At 39.2% G+C, this 23,311-nt stretch overlaps 1 protein-coding gene across 3 annotated transcripts; it reads left to right on the top strand.

The window, feature by feature from the left end:
- The first annotated feature begins 127 nt into the window (after positions 1–127).
- LOC125901378 (matrilin-3-like) lies at positions 128–23,167 on the top strand. 3 transcript variants are annotated; one of them, XM_049597053.1, is made up of 12 exons: positions 128–461; positions 1,441–1,605; positions 3,306–3,881; positions 6,481–6,600; positions 14,149–14,268; positions 14,475–14,594; positions 15,887–16,006; positions 16,374–16,493; positions 16,889–17,014; positions 17,220–17,339; positions 21,615–21,716; positions 21,986–23,167. In XM_049597053.1, the coding sequence occupies exons 1-12, from the start codon at positions 128–130 to the stop codon at positions 22,036–22,038; spliced, it is 2,076 nt and encodes a 691-aa protein (XP_049453010.1). In that variant the 3' UTR covers positions 22,039–23,167. The 3 variants fall into 3 exon arrangements, with proteins under 3 accessions (XP_049453010.1, XP_049453012.1, XP_049453013.1); XM_049597055.1 differs by lacking the exons at positions 15,887–16,006; positions 16,374–16,493; XM_049597056.1 differs by lacking the exons at positions 14,149–14,268; positions 14,475–14,594; positions 15,887–16,006; positions 16,374–16,493.
- The last annotated feature ends 144 nt before the right edge of the window (positions 23,168–23,311 follow it).

The raw sequence follows: 23,311 nt of genomic DNA, 5'->3' as shown, positions 1-23,311 counted from the left end.
GGCCTCCTATTCCCCACGCCTTGTGGGCAGTGGAGGAAATCATATAAATAGGCTACAGTCAGCTGTGGAAGTGAACCCAAGTGTATCCAGACCAGAGGCGTGTGGAACACAACTGTGCGCAGGCAACATGACCTCATTAACGTGGGGACTGCTCTGTTTCATTGGCATCCTGGCACCGGGAACTCTGGGAACTTTCCCACAGTTTGGGTCACGCAACCGGCAGATCCACTCAATTAGTCCTTTGATCCCACGAGTATCCTCGCAAGTCCCTCCAAGGGTTTACCAGAGCTTTGAGGATATCAAATCTATTGAACACACCTCTGATGAAGTACCAAGTGCTGAAACTTTTCAAGAGGTCCAGCTGGGTGGTGACACATCCCAAGGCTACCAGCAACAGCAGGGTGCCCAACCAGGTGCCAACAACAACCTGGTGCAGGACAGGCGGATTGCTGGCAATAGAGGTTGGTTGATGTTATGTGTCCGAAATGTTCAATATCAATGTCCACCCACCTGCTTTGCACGCATGCAATAACCCTCTCAAATGTTTTCCATACATTTGTTATGGTTTGAAATTTTTTTATTATTATTTGAACAAAACTTTAAAAGAAACTGACTATGTCTGTTATAATTGATAAATGTTCTGCTTCTACTATTTATAATACCAGTAACCTGTATGATTTTGTGTGCACAGTGTAGCCCTATGTATACCCCTCATGTATAATACATTCCAGTCACTGGACTAAGTTTAAATAACTTGCAATCCCTTTAAAACCCAGAGGGCTGTTCAACAACACATGCTCTTCTAGCCATATGGGTTTAAAAATGTTAAACCAATTACTATCCTATTTCCAAAATTAGTACAAGTTTTCCTATCCAAGTAGCCAGAAATGGCTTAATGTTCTTGTCCTTTTTGTAATACACAAAAAAATATTCACGATTTGTTGCCATTTTGACAAACATATAAAATATTCATCAATAAACACACCAATATAAATGATAATGAAATGTTAAACTTAATTAATGTTATAACTGAGCAAAGATTAATTAAAAGATTGATTTCATTAAGAAAGTCAAGCACAAAATCACAGATGTTTAGAACCTTTGAGGATTTTGGTGATGCAACAGTTTAACACTGAGGCAGTTTGAGACTCCAATGTAATGTTAATACATGAGAGTCACATGGCACTGTGTTAAAATGACCTTATTATTCTCCACAGTCATAATTAGGATGTCAGTGTACCAAAAGTGTACAGCAAATGTAACAGCCCAAAAAGTATGTAATGCATACTCTTTTCCCTTCTGTGATATTCACATTGAAAAGCTATTATTTAGCCAATAATCATTACGCACGCCCGTCATGTTGCATCTCATTTTGCTGTAGTCAAACCAAAGTACTGCTCTAATGTTCTCCCCTCTGTCTTTTCCCCTCCCTTGGAAAAGCTGGTGGCACTAATTCCAGGTTTCATCGCTATCAGTCCTCCCATCAGCAGCCGCCAAAGAAAAGCCAGCCGCTCTCACAGCTGCAAGACAAAGCTGCACCGTTTGCATCCTGGCAGCCTGCACGAGACTCGAGCAACTCTCCTGCATCCTTCAGAGCTGAAGCAGGTACTTAGCTTTAGCCATAACTAACATGTTCTTATTCACTTCACAAATGACAGATATTTAGTTGTGGACAGGCATAACTGGCAAGATTTTGTGGCATACATGCCTCCCAGATATTTGTCTAATAAGGTTTATCTGTCATTTATTAAGCTAAAAACATAATATTTTACACAGAAGAGGATAAAAGTCCATTGATATTGAAAATGAAATCATTTGGAACACATGGAGCAGCCACAAATATCTTAAGTTCCTGGCCAAAATTTGGTTACTGTATTAATTATATATAAGTATTTCCATTTTATCCTACTTTATACTTTTACTCCACAAAATTTATGTAACTTAAATTACTTAAATTACTGCAGATTGGGATTATTAATACAAAATATAAATCAACTCATAAATTATGACCTCTTATTATAGGTTAAGGTACAGTAGTATGTAAGGTAATTAAAATGAGCTCCACATTTACCACCTGCAACATTAAAGTGATGAACATATGAATGCATCAATAATTATAATCCAGTAATATAATATGAATCTAAAATGAGCTATCCTGCATCGTGAGTACATCTACTTTTAGTACTGTAAGTGTTTTGATGCTGATAGTTTTCTACTTGTATATACTTGAAATACAGATTTGAATGCAGGACTTTTACTTTTAACATTCAACATTTAACAGTCATTTTGAAATGTTGTACTGCTGCTTTGACTCAAGTAAAAGATCTGAATACTTTCTTCACCACTGTGGATTAGTGTGCTGCCATGTGATACATTATTATACCTTTTGAAGGGCCATGCAAATAACAAAAGGACTGTTCACTTGTTTGCCTATGACCTGATGGAAAATATAAAGTATTTACAAGTGAGATGTTGGCTGTCATGGTATTCTAGTAATTATCTCTGGTCTCCTAAAATTGAAGCAATCAAATGTAATTTGAAGGATACAGCTTTTTTCTCAATTAATTTAAAAATATCTTTAAGTCAATTAGCCAAAGAGACAGACTATGTTTCAAACTTTGTGTGCTTTGGCAAGTGTGTGTACAGTAGCCTATTTGTGTGCAGAGATGCAGAGAGAAGACTGAGATTTCTACTACCACAAAATGGAAGCGCTCTTGTACTGTTTCTTCGATCAGCCCAGTCGCTAGAAGAAAATGTTGTCATTGTATGTTTCTGCAAATCACAAATATGTTACATTTGTACATTTTTTACGTATCATATCAATGTTTCTATAATGACTTAGGGTATGGGCTGACATTGTCATTGGGAGGTGGAGTGTGTCACATACACGAGATGCCTGCCAAACTCCAGACCACTGCAGGCTGCTGTTTGAGACCAACAAACAACAATCCTGGTTTTATTTTAGCAAGTCATTGCTTTGTTTTCAGTGGCTTTTCAGCCAACAAACCTGGGTGTTTTTCAGGGACCCTTCGCTGTTTTTCTGGGCCAAGAAAAGCGATTGTTTTTTTCACCGAGACATCACTGCATTTCCTGTCAGGATAATACCACAAAAAGTTATTGTTTGTAAGTGACATTGCTGCTTTTTCAGCAGGGATTTTGCTCCCCAGACAAGATATTTTAAGCCATAACATGATCTTTTTGCAGAAATGTACAATGCCAACATTTTCCCTGCCGACTGGGTTACTTTAAATACATTGGAAATACACTTATAATCCAATCAAAACATCCTTTTCTGTTTTTAACAGCAACAAGATCTAACTGCAGGAATCGTCCTATCGACCTGGTTTTCATCATAGACAGCTCCCGCAGTGTACGCCCTGCTGAGTTTGAAAAGGCCAAAGAGTTCCTGCAAGATATGGTGGACAGCTTGGAAATTGGCTCAGACGCCACACGAGTCGGCCTTGTCAATTATGCCAGCACAGTGCAGATTGAGTTTCTCCTCAAGACGTATTTTGCCAAGTCTGCCTTGAAGCAGGCACTGGCCCGTGTTGAGCCCCTTGCTTCAGGCACCATGACGGGCATGGCCATCAAGACTGCCATGGAGAAAGCCTTCACAGCAGAGGCAGGGGCCCGAGGTAGTTCCAAGAACATTGCCAAAGTAGCCATCATAGTGACAGATGGGAGGCCCCAGGACAAGGTAGAGGATGTATCAGCCACAGCACGGGCATCTGGGATCGAGATCTACGCAGTGGGAGTTGACAGAGCCGATATGATGTCTCTCCGCCTCATGGCCAGCCAACCACATGATGACCATGTCTTCTATGTGGAGACCTATGGTGTCATAGAGAAGCTCACTTCCAAATTTAGGGAAACCTTGTGTGGTAAGGATGATGATCATGGGAGTGCGGATGTTCCATTAGATGGAGGAATTGATGATTATGGACTAGGCCCAGAGGGCAGAAAAGACGGTAGGCCTAATGGAATAAGTAATGAAAATGACGATAAAGGAAACAACGGTATGTCAGATCCGTCCTTTAAATTTCATCTGTGATCATATGGGCAGCACCATAAAGGGAATCTCCATTCTAAAGTCACTCGTCCTCTTCTTTAGTCTTAACAACAAGGGCAAGGTAAGGAGGGATTTACTGTTGCTTGTTGTGTTTGGATTTCCCACAAAAGTTGTTCACTTACTGTTGCCAGATGGTGATAATAAGTGTAGTTAATGGAGTCAACATGAACACAAAGTCATGTACTAACCAACTTAAAGAAAGGACAAACCTCTGATCATTGGTTGATCTGCCAATTCAGATCGAATTCTGCAACCCTGAACTCTTTAAAATGGTAGAAACCTAACATGGTGCTGCCTATACGTTTCACATGGACCGCGCTGCTTTTTGCATTCTGCATTGCATCTTGCTCCCCATGCCGCGTGCCCCACTCGATTACCTGAAGGCGTGCTAAGCTACCCAGTTTCCACAATTTGCAGTCTGTGCCAGAACATTAACGGCCACTCATCCTTCATGGCAAAAACTAAATTAGCTTGCGCTAAAGTTAGCTAAAATCTATTTGAGTGAAAACTTTTACATATTAAGAGAGCTTTAAGAAAAACTAATTTCAAATGTTACGTTATCTTTAAATGTGCTTAAAAATAAGTGTTGTCTTGCAAAGTTCGATGAGAACTTCGATACCTATCTTATACCCGGCTGTTCAATATGAATCTGATGTCATTATCCGGTTAGCTTAGCTTAGCAGGGGGATAACAGGGGGAAACGATTAACCTAGCTCTTTCTGAAGTGATTGAAGTTATTTAATTTGTTTAAAAATGAATAATTGGAAAAACAGCAGGTTGTAGTTTCAAAGGGGATTACGTATGAGACTTGGTTGGGTGCATGACTTTCTGGTGTCTCTGCCAGTTGCCGGGCAACCTCGTAGCAACGACATGATCGCAAGAAGAAGAAAAATGTCAAACTGTTCCTAAAAACAAAGCACAAACATTGATAGAGTGAAAATCAACAAAAGAGACATGTCCAACAAACAAAACAAAAAAATGTAAAGTGTTTACATATTCTCTGTTAAACAAAATATTTCTAATGTAATACTTAATACTTTTTGGCTACAGGAATGCCAGCTCAACTGCTCATTGCTATGATACATTTGGGTGATATCAGAACTTGGAAAATAAGAACTAGGAGGTTTTCAAAATGGGCTCATTTTTCTGCATTCTCTCACAATAATTGTGTTATCTTGCTATAAGTCTTGTGTTCCCTCACAATACTTTTGCAGTCCCAATATGGTGTGTTATCTCACAAAACATTGTGCATTTCCTCTGATCCATAGAGAAAGGCTGTCTGAAGATGTTCTTGAACTGTATATTGGTAACACATTTGTCATAACTAATAGCACAGTGTCCAAATTCTGAGAGTCTGGCTTTACAATTCTTTCTCTGCTAATGTGAATATATTAGGACCTGTAAAGAGTAGCTACAGTGCAGCTACAGCCATAACCATATCCATAACACTGTGCAGACAGCTGGATTTGTTAAAACAGGAGGTGTATCTGTTCTGCCAGTCACACCTGAGTTGGATGACTGAAAAACATGGCCAGAATGCCTCCTCTGTAGACACACCATGACAATAACCATTGAAACAGTTGTAACCATAGCCCTAGAAATAACCATATCCACAGCTACAATGTCAGCTATAGCTCAACGCTCTGCTAAGCATGCAGCACCAGCTGTGGTCATCAGGGGGAATGCAAAAAAATTATTGAACGGTACCGCAAAGGTTATTGTGAGAGACTGGCTCAGTGTTTTTGGATAACTGTCCACAATTTAAAATGGATTTAAAAAAAGTCACATTTTAATTTCTCTTTCAAACTTTGGTACCACCCAAACTAGCAAGATAACTGCAAGGTTATCCATGCTATTCATGCAAGCTTCTCCCAGGTGTTGAACTTATTTTATGACTGACATCTAGCCAACACAAACTCAGAAACTTGTTTTTGATTGACAGCTTGAACCTCTGGAGTGACTTCAACCAACCACTGTGTTTCACTGTGACCAACTTCTGTCCATCCACAACAGTGACGTCACAACCAAAGACATGCAATGATAAGAACAGAGTGTTGCCTTAGACTTTGTGTTTGCATGGTCTGAACTGCATGGAATAATCTGTTGGAAAATTAAGATGGATCATTATTCAGGTGTCTTAAATTCAATGCCAGTGCATCATCTGAAAGTTGCCAATCATCTTTTCCTTTCTTCCCAAATAACATGATTTGAATCAACAAAATGAATTTACTATAACATACTATAGTTGAAGCACAGAGATCAAGCAAACTAATCTGCATGTGGCTACATAGAATAACATAATTGCACAACTAACCAACACATACTTACAATTTACTAACACAGAAATATAATACAAAATGAATGATTTCCCTAGGCGTAAGCCAATCAGACAATGGAGTGTTTCTTTTCAGGTTTGGATGCATGTGCTCAGGGACATAATTGCCAGCACATTTGTGTCAACAGTGGCAACTCATACAACTGCAAGTGTCGCAATGGCTATGTCTTGAATCCGGACAAGAAAACATGCTCACGTAAGAATCTTTATCTTTGTCTTAATGTTTTTGTCCAATGTCTCAGTGTCACAAGTATGTTGTTGTGTTTTTGCATGATTCACGGTCTTAAAACTAAAGCTGAAAAAGGTTGATCATGGCTAAAAGTTATATTTTGAACATCAATTTGGGATTGGATGGGAAAAACCTTTTATGTATTCTAAGTAGAAATGTCTAACTTAAAATATTTGGAACCTTGGACTGAAACACGTAAGCTTTAATGCTCCTTTTGGACATCACTTAGTTAGGCATGTTGTGCTGTGGGCACACTGCATACCATCTCTTGTTACCAATGTTTTGGGTTGCCCCAGATAGATTAGGACAGACACTATTTAGCACAAATGAAGTGAGCAGAACATGAAGAAGGCCTGGACCGATGAGAGGCACAAATTGTAAAAGTAGTAATGGCCACTTAGTGGCTCTACAAAAAGGACAAACAGATTCTCTCTCCAAGTCACAGGCTTGAGTGAATAGTAGTGTTCAGTAGGTCAGCCACAACAATTGCACTTGGGTGTTTTGAACCTCGAATGAGGTTTGTAGCTTGCTGCCAACTTTCAGTTATGTAATTTAGAGCCCTAAAATCCAAATTAAGCTATATGCAATTGTGTAAAGCACATATCCTGGAAAGTCAACAACTAAACTTCAATTTCACAGCCATCTGTTCTGACACACAGAGTGGTCAGTAAAGACTTAATTAGGGTCTTATGGAGGGCACTGGCTTTATAGAAACAACCCCCATTAGCTCATCATAGATCTGCAAAGTTGAGCAGTCAAACGAAGGGTGATAGGTACGTGTATGAAATAGAGCTGACTCAGGGCTTATTCCAAAGGACATGACTGCCAACATACTTTATCTGTGCCAGCAATGATGACTGCTATACCTGCAAATGTCAAGGGCAATGAAGACAATGGCCTTTCTGTGGTATTAGTGTTTGCCAGTACAAGCCCAAAATGTCACTATACATATCAGCTCTTGTAGGTAATTGTAATAGTTTGGTCAATAGTGACCTGAAAATAACCATTAAGTTGGGACACTGGAGCTGATACACAAGAGCCCCTTGACAGGTGTAATTAGATGTCAGTTACCTGTGGGGCATCTCTTTTCAAATTGGAAACCTGTGTCCAGGATATTTGTGTTAGTCTGAATGAGTCAGACTCTTGGAAGACAGAGAGTGGAATCAATTGTACCAATGGCCAGACAGAGGCTCCAACAGTCCAAGTCCTGCTTGTATTATGTCATTAGATGTCATATCACATGTGGACATGTCTCTTTTCAGGCTCTGATCCATGTGCCCATGGACATGATTGCCAGCACATTTGTATAAATAGTGATGATTCGTACATCTGCAGATGTCGGGTTGGCTATATTTTGAATCCAGACAAGAAAACATGTTCACGGAAGAACCTGGATATTTTTTTAGAGTTGATGGAAGTTTGCTTCAGAGTCCATCAATGAAGTGCTTGACTATAATGATCCACCGTAGGTTCAAGCATATTGTAAGGGCATTTTAGATTGATGTAAATTGAGCCCATCAGATGTTTCTTTTCAGGTTCAGATACTTGTTCCCAGGGACATGACTGCCAACATATTTGTGTCAGCACTGATGACTCGTTTGTCTGCAAGTGTCGAATGGGATATGTGTTGAATGCAGACCAGAAAACATGCTCACGTAAGAACCGCAATATTTTTTTTTAGATTTGTTGTTGTTTGACCAGTTCCTGCATTTTGCATAACCAAAAAGTATTCTGTTGTACTTAGCAAGAGCTAGCGAGGCAGTTGTGGGCATTACTTAGCTTGACTGAACAGGATAGGCTTTAGTTTATCTAAACTATAAAAATAATTACTGCCAATCGAAGGCTCTACAATGAGTTCCACAATAAGGGCTTCGTGTCAGATGTGGCAGTTTTATCTTTCCAGGTTCGGATTCATGTTCCCAGGGACACGATTGCCAACATATTTGTGTCAGCACTGATGATTCGTACATCTGCAAATGTCGTATGGGATATGTTTTGAATGCAGACCAGAAAACATGCTCACATAAGGACCTGGAAATTTCAGGTAGAGTTTATGCTTGTTTCCTTGCACAGATTTCCCACAAGTCTTGTTTTGTTACTTGACGAAACAAAAGCTGTAGAAATACATTGACATGTAGGTTGGTGCGGTCATTTAGTGTCACAACAGGAAGGTTGTGGTTTTCCAAGTCCTTTGATATTGTTGAATTGTTCTTGGAGCCACCATTGGGGGCCATCAAGGGAGCTGCACCTTAAGGCACTTCCACACTGGCTTCTGCTTCAATTTAGGTGGTAACTTCTTGGGTTTGGGTTCTTAAAAGTGGGAATTGATTAATTAGTTCAGCTTGAATTTCTACAGGGTCACAAACAGATCAGCTTTTGTGACTATTGCTGCGTGGTGTCCTTGAGTAGTGCACAGCAAATGGTTGTTATACTCAGCTACAGTCAGTTACATGTAGACATGTTTCTTTTCAGATTTGGATACATGTGACCAGGGACACAACTGCCAGCATATTTGTGTCAAAAATGGCAATTCTAACATATGTGTGTGCCACGAGGGATATGTGTTGAATGCAGACAAGAAAACATGCTCACGTAAGAATGCTTACCAAGAGATTTCATTTCCATTTCTTAGCACAGTGTTAAAGGTTTTCCCAAAAGTTAATTATTGTTGGTACTTGAGTAAAAGTAGAGTTCATTGGTTGAAGTTCTGAAGAATCCCTACAGTTTTGTTTGCAAAGTTCCACAATAAAGGCTTCACGTCAGATGTAGGAGTTTTTTTTTTCTTTTCAGGTTTGGATTCATGTTCCCAGGGACATGACTGCCAACATATTTGTGTCAGCACTGATGATTCGTATATCTGCAAATGTCAAATGGGATATGTGTTGAATGCAGACCAGAAAACATGCTCGCGTAAGAACCTGGACATTTCAGGTAGACTTTCTTTGTTTTTTGACACAGATTTCTGACAGATCTTGCTCGTTTTTTTGATGAACCAGCAAGAGCTGCTAAGGCTCCTTACTTTGCACTGTTCTGAGTGTGCAGTAGTTTATATTGAATTGACTTGGAAAAAGCATTGAATCGGGAGACTGGGATTGTTGCACAGAGAGTTTGAGCAAATGGCTGTACATTTTAAAGGACTTGATTGCTCATTAAGTGTGTTACATGAGGGAGTGTCTGTTTTCAGGTTCGGATAAATGTGGCGAAGGACATGACTGCCAGCATATTTGTGTCAGCACTGATGATTCGTACATCTGCAAATGTCGAATGGGATATGTGTTGAACGCAGATCAGAAAACATGTTCACGTAAGAACCTGGACTTTTCAGGTAGACTTAATTTTGTTTCTTGGCTCAGATTTCCCACAAATCTACCTTTGTTACTTGATGAAGCAGCAAGAGCTGCTAAGGCACTTTACTTTGGAAGGTTCTGAGTGTGCAGTAGTTTATATTGGGCTGAAAAAGCATTGACTTAGAAAACTGGAATTGATGCACAAAAGTCAAGCAAATGTCCATGACTAATCTATTTTGAAAGAATTGATAGTTAATTAACGGTCTCAGCTATAACGTCTTTGCTGAATGTCTTTAGACTAAGTTGGTAAGTTGTGGAAGTGTTTCTTCCCAGGTTCGGATAAATGTGGCGAAGGACATGACTGCCAACATATTTGTGTCAGCACTGACGATTCGTACATCTGCAAATGTCGAATGGGATATGTGTTGAACGCAGATAGGAAAACATGCTCACGTAAGAACCCGGACTTTTCAGGTAGATTTAATTTTGTTTCTTGGCTCAGATTTCCCACAAATCTACCTTTGTTACTTGACGAAGCAGCAAGAGCTGCTAATGCACTTTACTTTGGAAGGTTCTGAGTGTGCAGCAGTTTATATTGGGCTGAAAAAGCATTGACTTAGAAAACTGGAATTGATGCACAAAAGTCAAGCAAATGTCCATGACTAATCTATTTTGAAAGAATTGATAGTTAATTAACGGTCTCAGCTATAACGTCTTTGCTGAATGTCTTTAGACTAAGTTGGTAAGTTGTGGAAGTGTTTCTTCCCAGGTTCGGATAAATGTGGCGAAGGACATGACTGCCAACATATTTGTGTCAGCACTGATGATTCGTACATCTGCAAATGTCGAATGGGATATGTGTTGAACGCAGATCAGAAAACATGCTCACGTAAGAACCCGGACTTTTCAGGTAGACTTTCTTTGTTTCTTGGCTCAGATTTCCCACAAATCTACTTATGTTACTTGATGAAGCAGCAAGAGCTGCTAAGGCACTTTACTTTGGACTGTTCTGAGTGTGCAGCAGTTTATATTGGACTGATTTGAAAAAGCTTTGAATTAGAAAACTGGGATGGATGCGCAGAGGTCAAGCAAATGTCCATGACTAATCCATTTTGAAAGAAATGATGGTTAATTAACATCTCAGCCAAGATTTATTGCTGAATGTATTTAGACTAAGTTGGTAAGTTGTAGAGGTGTTTTTTTCCAGGTTCGGATACATGTGCCGAAGGACATGACTGCCAACATATTTGTGTAAAAAATGATGATTCACACCGTTGCATGTGTCATGATGGATATGTGTTGAATGCAGACCAGAAAACATGCACAAGTAAGAACCAAAATTTTCATCGATTGTTTCCTGTGTTTTGCATGACTGCCAGTTTCTTTGTATTCTCCATAGTATAGCAAGAGCTAGTGAGGCAGTTTGTACGATGGGCATCTCTTAGCTTGACAGGAAATGCGTTAGTTTATATGAACTGTAAAAATAATATTTGCCTATCAAAGACTCTACCATAAGGGCTTTGTGCCAGATGTGGAAGTTTTTTCTTTTCAGGTTTGGATTCATGTTCTCAGGGACATGACTGCCAGCATATTTGTGTCAGCACCGATGATTCGTACATCTGCAGTTGTCGAATGGGATATGTTTTGAATGCAGACCAAAAAACCTGCTCACTTAAGAACCTGGACTTTTCAGGTAGACTTTCTTTGTTTCTTGGCTCAGAATTCCCACAAATAGACTTACGTTTCTTGATGAACCAGCAAGAGCTGCTAAGGCTCCTTACTTTGGACTGTTCTGAGTGTGCAGCAGTTTACACTAAATTGATTTTAAAAAGCATAGAATCAGGAGACTGGAATTGGTGCACAGAGAGTTTGAGCAAATGACTATACATTTTAAAGGATTTGATTGCTCATTAAATTGTCATTTATGATGTGCTTGACTGTAATTTAATTGAGTGTGTTACATGAGGGAGTGTCTGTTTTCAGGTTCAGCTACATGTTCCCAGGGACATGACTGCCAGCATATTTGTGTCAGCACTGATGGTTCGTACATCTGCAATTGTCGAACGGGATACGTTTTGAATGCAGACCAGAAAACGTGCTCACGTAAGGACCTGGACTTTTCAGGTATAGACTTTATATTTGTTTCTTGGCACAGATTTCCCACAAAACCTCTTATGCTTCCTGATGAAGCAGCCAGAGCTGCCTAGGCACTTTACTTTGGACTGTTCTGAGTGTGCAGCAGAAGATCTATTTATTACTTGAAAAAGCATACAATTAGTAGACTGGGACTGATGCACAGAGGGTTTGAGCAAATCGCACTGCCTGCTGCATTTTAAAAAAAAACAACTGATGGTTCATTAGTCTCAGCTTTGATGTGCTTGACTGATATAGCTTGTTTCAAGGAGTTACATGAGGGAGTGTCAGTTTTCAGATTCAGCTACATGTGCCCAGAGACATGACTGCCAACATAGTTGAGAATGCTAATGATTTGTATATTTGCAAGTGACCTTTGGGATATGTATTGAATGCTGATCAGAAAATGTGCTCATGTAAGCACCTTTGTCATTATAGGTGATGTGAAAGGTTTTTTTGTATCTACATCTGCAAGTATCAGCTGGGTTGTAAAGACAAACTAGACAATGTGATGTCATCCGTGCTTGTCATATTTTGGTGCTTGGGCAAGTACAGGGGAGAGGGCAGTCTTTTGCAGTTTATCATGACATAGGGGATCAGTAGTTAGCACTGGGCAACAAAACTTCTTAGTCACTGTTAGGGAAAGATCTTTAGTCACATGAGCCTCACGTAACAAACAAGTGACTAACAACTAAATTAACTCAACACTGACTTTTTATTCATCTGACATAAACACCGACTTCAAAGTCATGTGCTTGCTGGACTCCTCCACCTCCAATCCCATCTGCCCTTAGTGTAATTTCTCCCTTTTTATACTACATCTGTTGCTCTGAACATCTAATCATGATATGGATGGGTTAATATTGGAGTTGGTTGAAAGCCTGTTGCATCTCAGATGCTAAACGGTGCATTGAGTGTCCATATCTGATGCAGAGGGCCACTGACCAAGCAACGATTTTTGACACCCTGGTGGTGATACCAGGTTGCACCAAAATATATTTTGCAAGATTTAATATGCATGCCTTAGACCAGTGTCACTAGTTTATGACAAGCATTACTTTAGTGCTTGATTAAACAAAGAAACTACCAGGTCTTCCTATGGCACATTCAAATTGGACTTGTGATTTTTCTGAATTAAAACATACTGTAATTGTGAGGTAATAGAGGTACTGTACAGACAGATTTTCTTCGTGCCTCTTGTGACTAATATTGCAGATTGCTCTTAGCACTTTTAGAGTCAGTTGTCGGACTCTGAATAGCTCCGTGACTGACTGCTACAGAAAAAAGAGCATGTCACCACAGTTAACATAAACAGTTAAAGGAACAATGGCCAGACAAGGGCTCCAACAGTCCAGGCTCTCCTTGACTGATGTCATTACATGTCAGTTACATGTGGATGTGTCTCATTTCAGATTCTGATCCATGTGCCCATGGACATAATTGCCAGCACATTTGTGAAAACAATGATGACTCGTACATCTGCAAGTGTCAAGTGGGATATAAGTTAAATGCAGACCAAAAAACATGTTCACGTAAGAACTTGAACCTTATAATATGCAAGTCTTAGTGCAGCATCACTGGCTTATTGTATTTTTCTTACAAGAGGTCTGTGCTTGGCGAAAGGCAGAAAAACGCTTTGAGCATTTGCCAAGCCTTTGTATTTTTTCAAATTAATACTGGCCTATCCTGATGGTCTAATTGTAGCTGTGGAAGTATTTCTTCTCAGGTTTGGATACATGTGATCAGGGACATGACTGCCAACATATTTGTATCGAAAATGGTGATTCATACCATTGCAAGTGTCGTGAGGGATATGTGTTGAATGCAGACCAAAAAACATGCTCACGTGAGAACCTGAATTTACATATATTTTATATGCATGTCACTGTGCAGTGGTTTTCCCTTTAAGTCTGTTTTGTACTTGAATGTGCATCAGAGAACGCATTCTCTTGAGCATAAAAATACTTTAAGTTTGGTGTTTGGAGTTCTTGTAGAGTGTTGATGTACCTACAGGTGTGGAGCACATGGTCATGACGTGCTCCCTAATGGCTATAACTCAAATCAGTCAGTTACAAGTGTGAGTGTTTCTTTTCAGGTTCAGATTCATGCACCCAGGGAAATGACTGCCAACATATCTGTGTCAGCAATGATGACTCATACACCTGCATATGTCGAATGGGATATATTTTGAATGCAGACCAGAAAACATGCTCACGTAAGAACTTGAACTTAATCATTTGACTTGATGTGTGTGTCGTAGTGCAGTGTTTGTGGCTGACTATAATCTTCATCGTTATTATTGTATATACTAGATTAAATGCAGAAAGAAGAATAAAGCATTTGGCTATGTCCCTGTAATTTTTGAAAATTGAAAAAAGGAAGTTTGCTATAGATGTTAGCTGTGGAAGTGTCTCTTTCCAGGTTCCGATACATGTACCCAGGGACACGGCTGCCAACATATTTGTGTCAAAAATGGTGATTCTCAAGTTTGCGTATGTCGTGAGGGATATGCATTGAATGCAGACCAGAAAACATGCTCACGTAAGACCTTGAATTTTACCTATACATTTGATGTGCATGTTGTGGTGCTGTGTCTAAGTTTCCCTCAAAATCTGATTTTCAGATTATGTCAGGGTAATCTCTGGTAAGCGCAGCTAAGGCTAGATAGCTTGTAAATTATTTTTTTACCTGGAGGTCTCCTGTTGCTTGTGACCAGTATTTTCCCAAGGAACTGTCTGACAGATGGAGAGTCAGCCATGGAGATAGGAACATTTTATCCACCACATATCCAGCCAAAAGCTTCATTAGTTTTTTGTTACTTGTAGCCTGCAGCTGTCCACCTTTGGTGAGGTGTACTTCCTGGAGCTTCATGTTGTTGTATTGTAGAAGTAGATGCTTCAGACTGGAGGTTTGGTGTGTTTTTTGCAGTGGAAAGAGTCTTAGCACCACTACCTGAAGAACAATGTTCTTGTCATCTTCCCTCCCGACAAAATATATTCCAAGCTAACTTGCTGCTTTGTGAGATGCATTCATGACGATTATGAAAATGAATCCAGGGACTGATTGGTTGTTGAATTCCAAATTAGTAATGTTAGTGGGTTGACAACAAAAGTAAGGTTTTAATTAGTTATTAGTTATTTGTAAATTTTTTACTGAAATTTTATTACAAATTGGTTACACTATTCGTCACTGGGAAAAGCAATAATTTTACTGTAATGCATTACTGGTGGACACAATGCGTCAAGACTTGACTAACATAACTTGTGTGACAGAGGCCCATTACCAGACCCTGAGGGTAATTCGCTTAGAGGTTTGGTGTATGTGGCTATCATTTAGATAAATTGTTAAGGAATTAGCAGCTCAATAAAAGCTCCACAAGCGCTCACAATTAGATTTCATGTCAGTTACCTGTGGAGTGTCTCTTTTTTAAAATTGGATACCCATGTCCAGGAACATGACTGCCAGGGTATTTGTATGTCAGGCACTTTGGAGACAGAATGTAGCATTAATTGATACAATGGCCAGGCAGAGACTCCAACAGTCCAAGCCCTTTTTAAATGATGTCATGAGATATCATGTTGCATGCTGACATGTCTCTTTTCAGGCTCTGATCCATGTGCCCATGGACATAATTGCCAGCACATTTGTATAAATAGCAATGATTCGTACATCTGCAAATGTCAAGTGGGATATATTTTGAATCCAGACAAGAAAACATGTTCACGTAAGAACCTGAACATTTTTCTTTTAGAGCTGATCGAACTATTGGTTCAGTTACTTACTGAAAGCTTGTTGACTGATATAAATTGAGCCCATCAGATGTTTCATTTCAGATTCAGATACTTGTTCCCAGGGACATGACTGCCAACATATTTGTGTCAGCACTGATGACTCGTTTTTCTGCAAGTGTCGAATGGGATATGTGTTGAATGCAGACCAGAAAACATGCTCACGTAAGGACCTGAACCTTTCTAAAAGATATAATTCCTTCTTTGATAAAGTGTAATAGATTTCCCAAAAATTTTATTATGTTATTTTCTGCAGTGGAAAAAAAAGGGGGGGGGGGGGGGGGACTGGCTAATTGCCAATTGTCACTTGTAACACTTTGTACTTTGCCAGACACAGTTCATATCACTCCTTGTGAGCTAGGTTACGGTTTTGATATGACATTTAGCTCATTGTGAACAAGTTTAGAAAGTACACGACAGCAGATTTCAAGAACCGTTAACAGGAAATTTGGCCAATCGGGGGTTTCTCAAGTCAAGAGCTTCTTGACTGATGGTGTTAAGTTAAGTCAGATGTGGAAGTGTTTCTTTTCAGGATCGGCTACATGTGCTCAGGGACACGATTGCCAACACATTTGTGTCAACAGTGATGACTCGTTTATCTGCAAGTGTCGTGTTGGATACGTTTTGAATGCAGACCAGAAAACATGCTCACGTAAGCACTTAATTTGTTTCAATAATTATATGACTTTGTGGTGTGATCCAGCATCTTAGATGTTCAACAAAGCAGCACATTTGGATCAAATCAAAGCACAACAGCTCAACTGGAGAATAGAAGCTGTTGGGGTAGTTGGTCTTGTGGACACACCTCATATCAACTCTTGAGAATATTGTCGGTGAAGATTCTTGAGAATATTGCTTTCAATTTTTTCAGGTCATTGTGAATAAGCAGGGGATATAGAGACTGGGAATGTTGAAATGTATTGGTCACATGGCTGAGGCGTCTGCTTCATTTAAAGGGAACTGTGACTAAAGGTTCTGCAAAAAAGCTAAGTGATTGTTTTTGATGTCATAAGAGTAAGTCACTGAGGTGTGAGTTTTTCTTTTCAGGCTCTGATTCAGATGCATGTGCCCAAGGAAATGACTGCCAGCACATTTGTGTCAACAATGGGAACTCTTACATCTGCAAGTGTCAAGTGGGATACATGTTGAACATGGATCAGAAAACATGCTCACGTAAGAAACTTCGTCCTTTCAATAAACATTGGTACAGTACTTCAAGACAGTTTGAATTCTACAACAAGAGCTGTTAACACTTGTATTGTGCTAGACACATATAGTGTTTTGTCAAGGAAATTCATGAATATTAAGGTAATGATAAACAAGAGCTCATTGACCTGTAATTACTCAGTCCAAGTCAGTTAGATGTTTCTCTCTCCAGGTTCAAATGCATGTGCTCAGGGACATGACTGCCAGCATATATGTATCAACAACGCTGACTCATACAACTGCAAGTGTCGAGTGGGATACGTTTTAAATGCAGACCAGAAAACATGCTCACGTAAGGATCTGGATTTTTTTTCTCAACATAGATAATGATGTTTTTGTACTGAAACCTTTCAAGACATTTTTCATATTTTGAATCATTTTTAGCCTCAGTAATTTGTCACCCTACCCTCTTATATTATTGCATGTGAGCTGTCTTGTACAGCTTGTGTTAAGCTCGGCCTGACCAAGAAAGTGTGCCGGAGTAGCACTAACTTACTGAAAGCTGTGGAATATGTGGACATGGTTTGGAGTCCTCAAAGGAACTGCAAGCAACCAAGTTTCAATAGTTGCCCGGGGGCTGCTCGAATACTCTTTGCCTATAAAACTTGAAGAGGCTTTATCAAAGATGGGTTGGACCATGTGCTTGACTTAACAAGAGACATTCTCAAACCATCCTAAACTATGCAAGACGACTGAAGGTGAGATGGTCAGGTGAGAGTAAACTGTTTTCCAATTGCTATCTGTTTAGCCTTCCTAGTAATACACAATCCAGTACAGATGTCCTCTGTGTCATATAGGCTTGACCATTTCCCCATACAAAGTAGCAACGAAATTTGCCCAGTCTTTTGTGGAATCTGGCCTGACTGTAAACAAGGACACTGTGACTTCACTATGCATCTACTTTTGTTTTGTATATGAACACACAATTTTAATTTATTCAGCGGTACCATTCTTACCCTGGTCTCATGGTAGCTCACTCTCTGCCAAGGCAGTCAAGGTCAATCTAAAGTGTAGGATGTTATAGCAATTGTTGTACTTCTTCCATGCTGAAAAACTCAATCTGGACAATGCAATGTGCTCTATTGGTATTCTAGCTCAAAAGGCAATACTAGGCACAAGGAATTGAGCTTGTAACTTAGCAGGTCAGTTAACTAAATTACCTTGCCCAAGATCTTGCCACAGACCTTAAATGGTGATAAGGCTTCACCACTAGCTGTACAGCCCACAAGTAGAGAATTTGCAAAAGTCCTCCTTCCTTTAAAGCCTGTCAATATTGTAGCAATATAGAATGGATACCTTCTTCTTCCTAGAAAACCTTATTGTGATAGCTAGGTCCCAAAAGTGTGCCCTGATTTACACTGCTCAGTTGACTCAATACCTGACTAGCTTAGGGTTTGCCACTGAAGTCTAGAAGAGTCCTAGTTGTTCCAAAATCAACTTCCTATCAAAAAAAATCTCCAAGAACCAAAAACTTAAGAGAACTTGGAAAGAAGAAACACAAAGTAGCCGAAGTAGACAATCTCGTGGTTGTAAAGCCTCATATCAGTACATTTCACATTTTGAGGAGGTGCACAATGGCTACAGCTAGACCTTTCCTGTGGCAACTGTGCTTCCATATGAAGGCAACATCTCAATGGAGAACCACAAATTCACCTCAGGGGTGTAGCTTATATGAAATAGAATGACGTTAGGATCCCTAGTTTGTCTCACAGGATGTAGACAGGTATACACCCTGTCACCTGATGCCTACCTTTTACTTCCTGTGTTAAGCCTGATTTATGGTCCTACGTTAAATCAACGACGTCGCTGCATCGTAGGGTACGTGGCTATGCAGAAGGCTCACCGTAGCCCCCGGCGTAGCCTGACGTGCACCTCCCCAAAATTGTAACTACACATCCAGGCGACACAGACCCAGCGCAGACCGAGAGGGCTGATTGGTTTGCTTGGTAGCAACACATTTCCGGTTCCGTACTTCCAGATTGCGCCATCCCCGCCATCTTTAAACATCTTCTGTTGCGATGTAGATGTTGTAGTATTAAGGCCCATTTATGCTCAACGTTCAATACCGGTACGGATACCTACGGAGCCGTCTGTCTGTGCTCCGCGTTCATTTCTCTGCGACCGGAAAAGCCAGAAGCTAAACAAAGAATCAACTAGAGACGATGATAACCATTCAGGAAAGGAATGCAGCCTCCTACTGCTCTGGCGGTGAATTGCACCGTGACGAAATGGAGTGACGGAGAAGTTCAAAGGGTTCACAACGGTGTCACGGCAACAACGTAGGTACGACGTAGGTACGACCATAAACATATATACATAGGTGCCGCATTGACTACCACTGCCTATTGGAGCCGACGTCCTCGTCGGCCGCCATCTTGGATGGGTCTCGCTTCACCTCCACAGTGCATTCACTTCTACTGAGGAAGGAGTTGTATGCACAAGTAAAATAGAATAACTCACTGAATTTTCAACTGATTTTCACACGGTTTGGTTTGCTACAAACGGCACACGTGTAGTTATGATACAGGATGCTTTCGTACATTAAAAATGCGGGATTTCATGCTTTAATACATCCTGCAGATTGCAGCAGCATGTTATTTAGGTCACAACACAGTTATTTTATTCACCTCAACCCCAGAGTGGGATGGATATATATATATATATACACACACACACACACACACAGTATTTATATACTGTATAAACATACTGAATAAACACCATATACATAATACAAGACACAGTATAGCACATATTCACTTTTCCACCAACTGTGCTGCAAATATCCCCTGCTACTCATCCTTCTGTCTTTTTTTCAAATTATCTTGACCACAGTCCCATTTTCATAGTTATAATACCAATACCAAAATTAATTTCAGTGTTTATGTAAATATTGAAAATGTTTTTTACTACTTTTGAGGGATCACAGCAGTCAGTATAATAAGAGTAAGAAGACCTTTATTAATCCCCGAAAAGAAAATTTAAGATCATCTATTTAACAAAGAATTATTAAGTCTGATGGCTGTGGGTATAAAAGAGAATGTGTGTGAGAAATAAAGTCAATCAACAATCAAGCTTTTTCTTTATTAAAATATATTAATAAGTTTATTAATATGCTATACTAAGTTTTGTATTGTGTATCTTGTGTTTATACAGTATATATATGTGTGTGTATATATCTATATCTATATCTATATATCTATATATATGTATATGTATATATATCCATCCCACTCTGGTTGAGGTGAATAAAATAACTGTGTTGTGACCTAAATAATATGCTGTTGCTAATATGCATAAAGTATTAAAGCATGAAATCCCGCATTTTTAATGTACAAAAGTATCCTGTATCATAACTACATGTGTGTCTTTTGTAACAAACCAAACTGCGTGAAAATCAGTTGAAAATTCAGTGAGTTATTCTATTTTACTTGTGCATACAGATCCTTCCTCAATAGAAGTGAATGCACTGTGGAGGCGAAGCGAGACCCATCCAAGATGGCGGCCGGCGAGGACGCGCTCAGGCACTTGATGCGGTGTCTATGTATATATGTCTATGGGTACGACGTAGGTACGACGTAGGTGCGACGTAGGTACGCCGCAGGATCATAAATCAGGCTTTACAGTTTTCAAAATCCCATATAGCCAGACCTATCACCACACTTTGTTTTGGCACTGTGCATGAAACAACAACTTCTTCCAAGCTAGCAAGCTACACGCTAAAACAAATTTTAATGTTTTGGGCATTTTCTTTCCATTTCTGTTGTTGCATCCTGGGCTTAGCACTGCCCATGATCATCATGAGAGTTAGGAATACAATGTATAAACTTTGATTCTAATAGTTATCATCCCTTTCATTTGTTTCCTTTTGCATTTTTTAGCTATGGAGAAGTCTGCAGTTGACTGCAAACAAAGCTGCTGTCCAACAACAAGCAATACATCTTCTGATCCCGTCATTAACAGCACAGTTTACAGAACGTACAAGTGTGCTGTGCTGCTGGTTTAATGAATGAGAGACTGCAAAGGAAGTTGTGGTGGGAGCCCACCATAAACCTTGGTCCAAGTCAAGGACCAACCAAGAAATTGGTTTCAATTGATTTGCCTGTTTTCAGTTGTGATTGTGTCTTTTTCAGTGAATTGGTCTCGCATGTATATGTAAGTGTATTGCTCAAACAATTAACATGTGTCCTCTTTAACACCATCCACGCCTGACCACTGTAACTGAGCACTCCTCTGTTGTGATTAACTAGTTGGAGTGATTGATTTTACATATTTCCTAATCTCACTCACAAAAGAAAAATCCTACTATATCTGATCTGTGCTATATTGTTTAAACAACATGTAGTTATGCTTTTGTTTCAATTTAAAACAACACCTTACTTTTTTCTGATTTTATCAGCTCCAAAATGTTCTCCTATTGAACACTGACATTGGCCTTTTGGGGATGTGTTGCTTTTTTTCCTCCTAAGCAGCAAATGGAGTGTTAGGAAGAGGCTGCACTAAACACCATGGAACACCCGCACACACATGCTTTGACCTTCTCCATATTTTTGTCTCGTTCTTTCAGAGGAGATGAGAAGTGAAATAACTCAAGATGCCTGCATGTGTGAAGCTCAGATTGTGTTCCAGAAAAAAGTACAGTCAACCATTCAGGAGCTGAGCAGAAAACATATCCTTTTGCTTGGAGGGTTTTGAAGGATCCACAGTTTGAATTTGATATACGATTTTCAAATGGTGATTAATATGTAAAAGACATGTTTGCTTTGCATTTTGTGCCTGTGGAAATGTTGGACATTTGCACAAGCTTAATCATTTTGTTGTATTTTGAGTTTGAGTCTGTTGATTTGTAGTGGTGCATTTTTAGAAATGTAAAGTGTGATGATGGTAAACATTACAAATACACTTTTAAAAGTCTATTTCCTTGACTGCCCTGTTCACTTGAAGAGCTTTCAGACAAAGTGAACATGATTGATGGCCAACAGCAGTATTAAGGACAGCGATGAAGATGTCAGAAGACATGTTCAGGACTAAAAATATATTCAATTCTTCTATCCAGAGGAAGACATTTTCAATAAAAATGTCTAAGATTTGGTAGAGGTCTGCATTGTATTTCTCATGCAGTATACTGGTAGCATTACTGTTTTATTTTATAAACCTGCATTTTGCATTCACAACACTGTCTGTTATTACTTCTAAATGTTTACATATACCTGTATATTTGTAAGAAAATCTACATTTCCTCCTGGCAGTGTAAGCCATTGAGTTGAGACTCAAGACAATTAGGGAAATTATAGAATTGAGAGAGGTGAGAACTTCTAAAAAAAAAAAATAAACAGTGTTAAACATGTTAAAAGTTTACTTTCATAATGAATGTCTTTGGTGGATAAAATGTTGTACCACATCCTTGTTGTGTATTCAGTGCTCTGAGAGCATTCTTGGTCAGTGTTTTTGTGTTGTTGGTAGAACACAAAGCCTCCATACATAACCATAACACAACAACTAATCTCTGATACAACAAGAGCTTTGTTGTTACCCCTCTGATTGCAGCATTATTATGCAGAGAAAATACCAAAATAAAGCCTGATCCAATTAACCCAAGGCAGTGTTACATCACAGTAAATTAGACTACTATAATCCTTTTCTTTGATACCTGAAATATTCTTATATAACAGTTATATTGTGCAAAATCAATCGTAAATATTGTTTTGTTTGTAAGAAACAGGAACAGTTGTTTTAGGGGGAGAGGGAAAATAGTTCAGGGAGTTCAATAGTACTTTGCTAACTTGGTGAGTCTTGGACTAAAGTCTCTGGTAGGAGCCCTCAGAATTAAACACCATTTTCAATGCAATAACTTCTGAAAATTGAGAGACTTTAAGTCAAGATCCACCCGGTTTTTTCATCCAGTTAAAACAGTGTTTCCCTGCATGGTATTTTCTTCATATAATAGCTACACAAGGACTGTATTTTCTACTTTGTCATATTGTGCAAAACTAAGTATAAGTATAGAGTAATTATGGTGTCTTTGTGTAAAACTGACAGTTTTGTGCATACTATGGTGCTTTTGTGACAGAAAAGACCTTGTCTGTATATTTTCTATTGGGTGTATATTTGCACGTGAAAAATAAATGTTCTGAAAGTATGGATCCTGTAAATCTCATGTTTTGTGTTTTTTTGTATGCTTATAGGCTACTTACCGAGCCACTTTATTAATTTAATAAATAAATTAATAAAATTATGATTTGGCTCTCAGAACAAATCGAGGCA

This window comes from Epinephelus fuscoguttatus, linkage group LG14, assembly GCF_011397635.1.
Source record: "Epinephelus fuscoguttatus linkage group LG14, E.fuscoguttatus.final_Chr_v1".
Classification (NCBI taxonomy): Eukaryota; Metazoa; Chordata; class Actinopteri; order Perciformes; family Serranidae; genus Epinephelus; species Epinephelus fuscoguttatus.
The sequence above is the reverse complement of the archived record's forward strand: the minus strand, read 5'-3'. Positions and strand labels throughout refer to the sequence as shown.

Bases quoted from the DNA above. Each gene is read 5' to 3' on its own strand.
- LOC125901378 (XM_049597053.1), top strand. From the start codon at position 128: ATGACCTCATTAACGTGGGGACTGCTCTGTTTCATTGGCATCCTGGCA. The intron at 1,606-3,305 runs GTACTTAGCTTT...TGTTTTTAACAG, and splicing joins ATCCTTCAGAGCTGAAGCAG to CAACAAGATCTAACTGCAGG. The intron at 3,882-6,480 runs GTAAGGATGATG...GTTTCTTTTCAG, and splicing joins ATTTAGGGAAACCTTGTGTG to GTTTGGATGCATGTGCTCAG.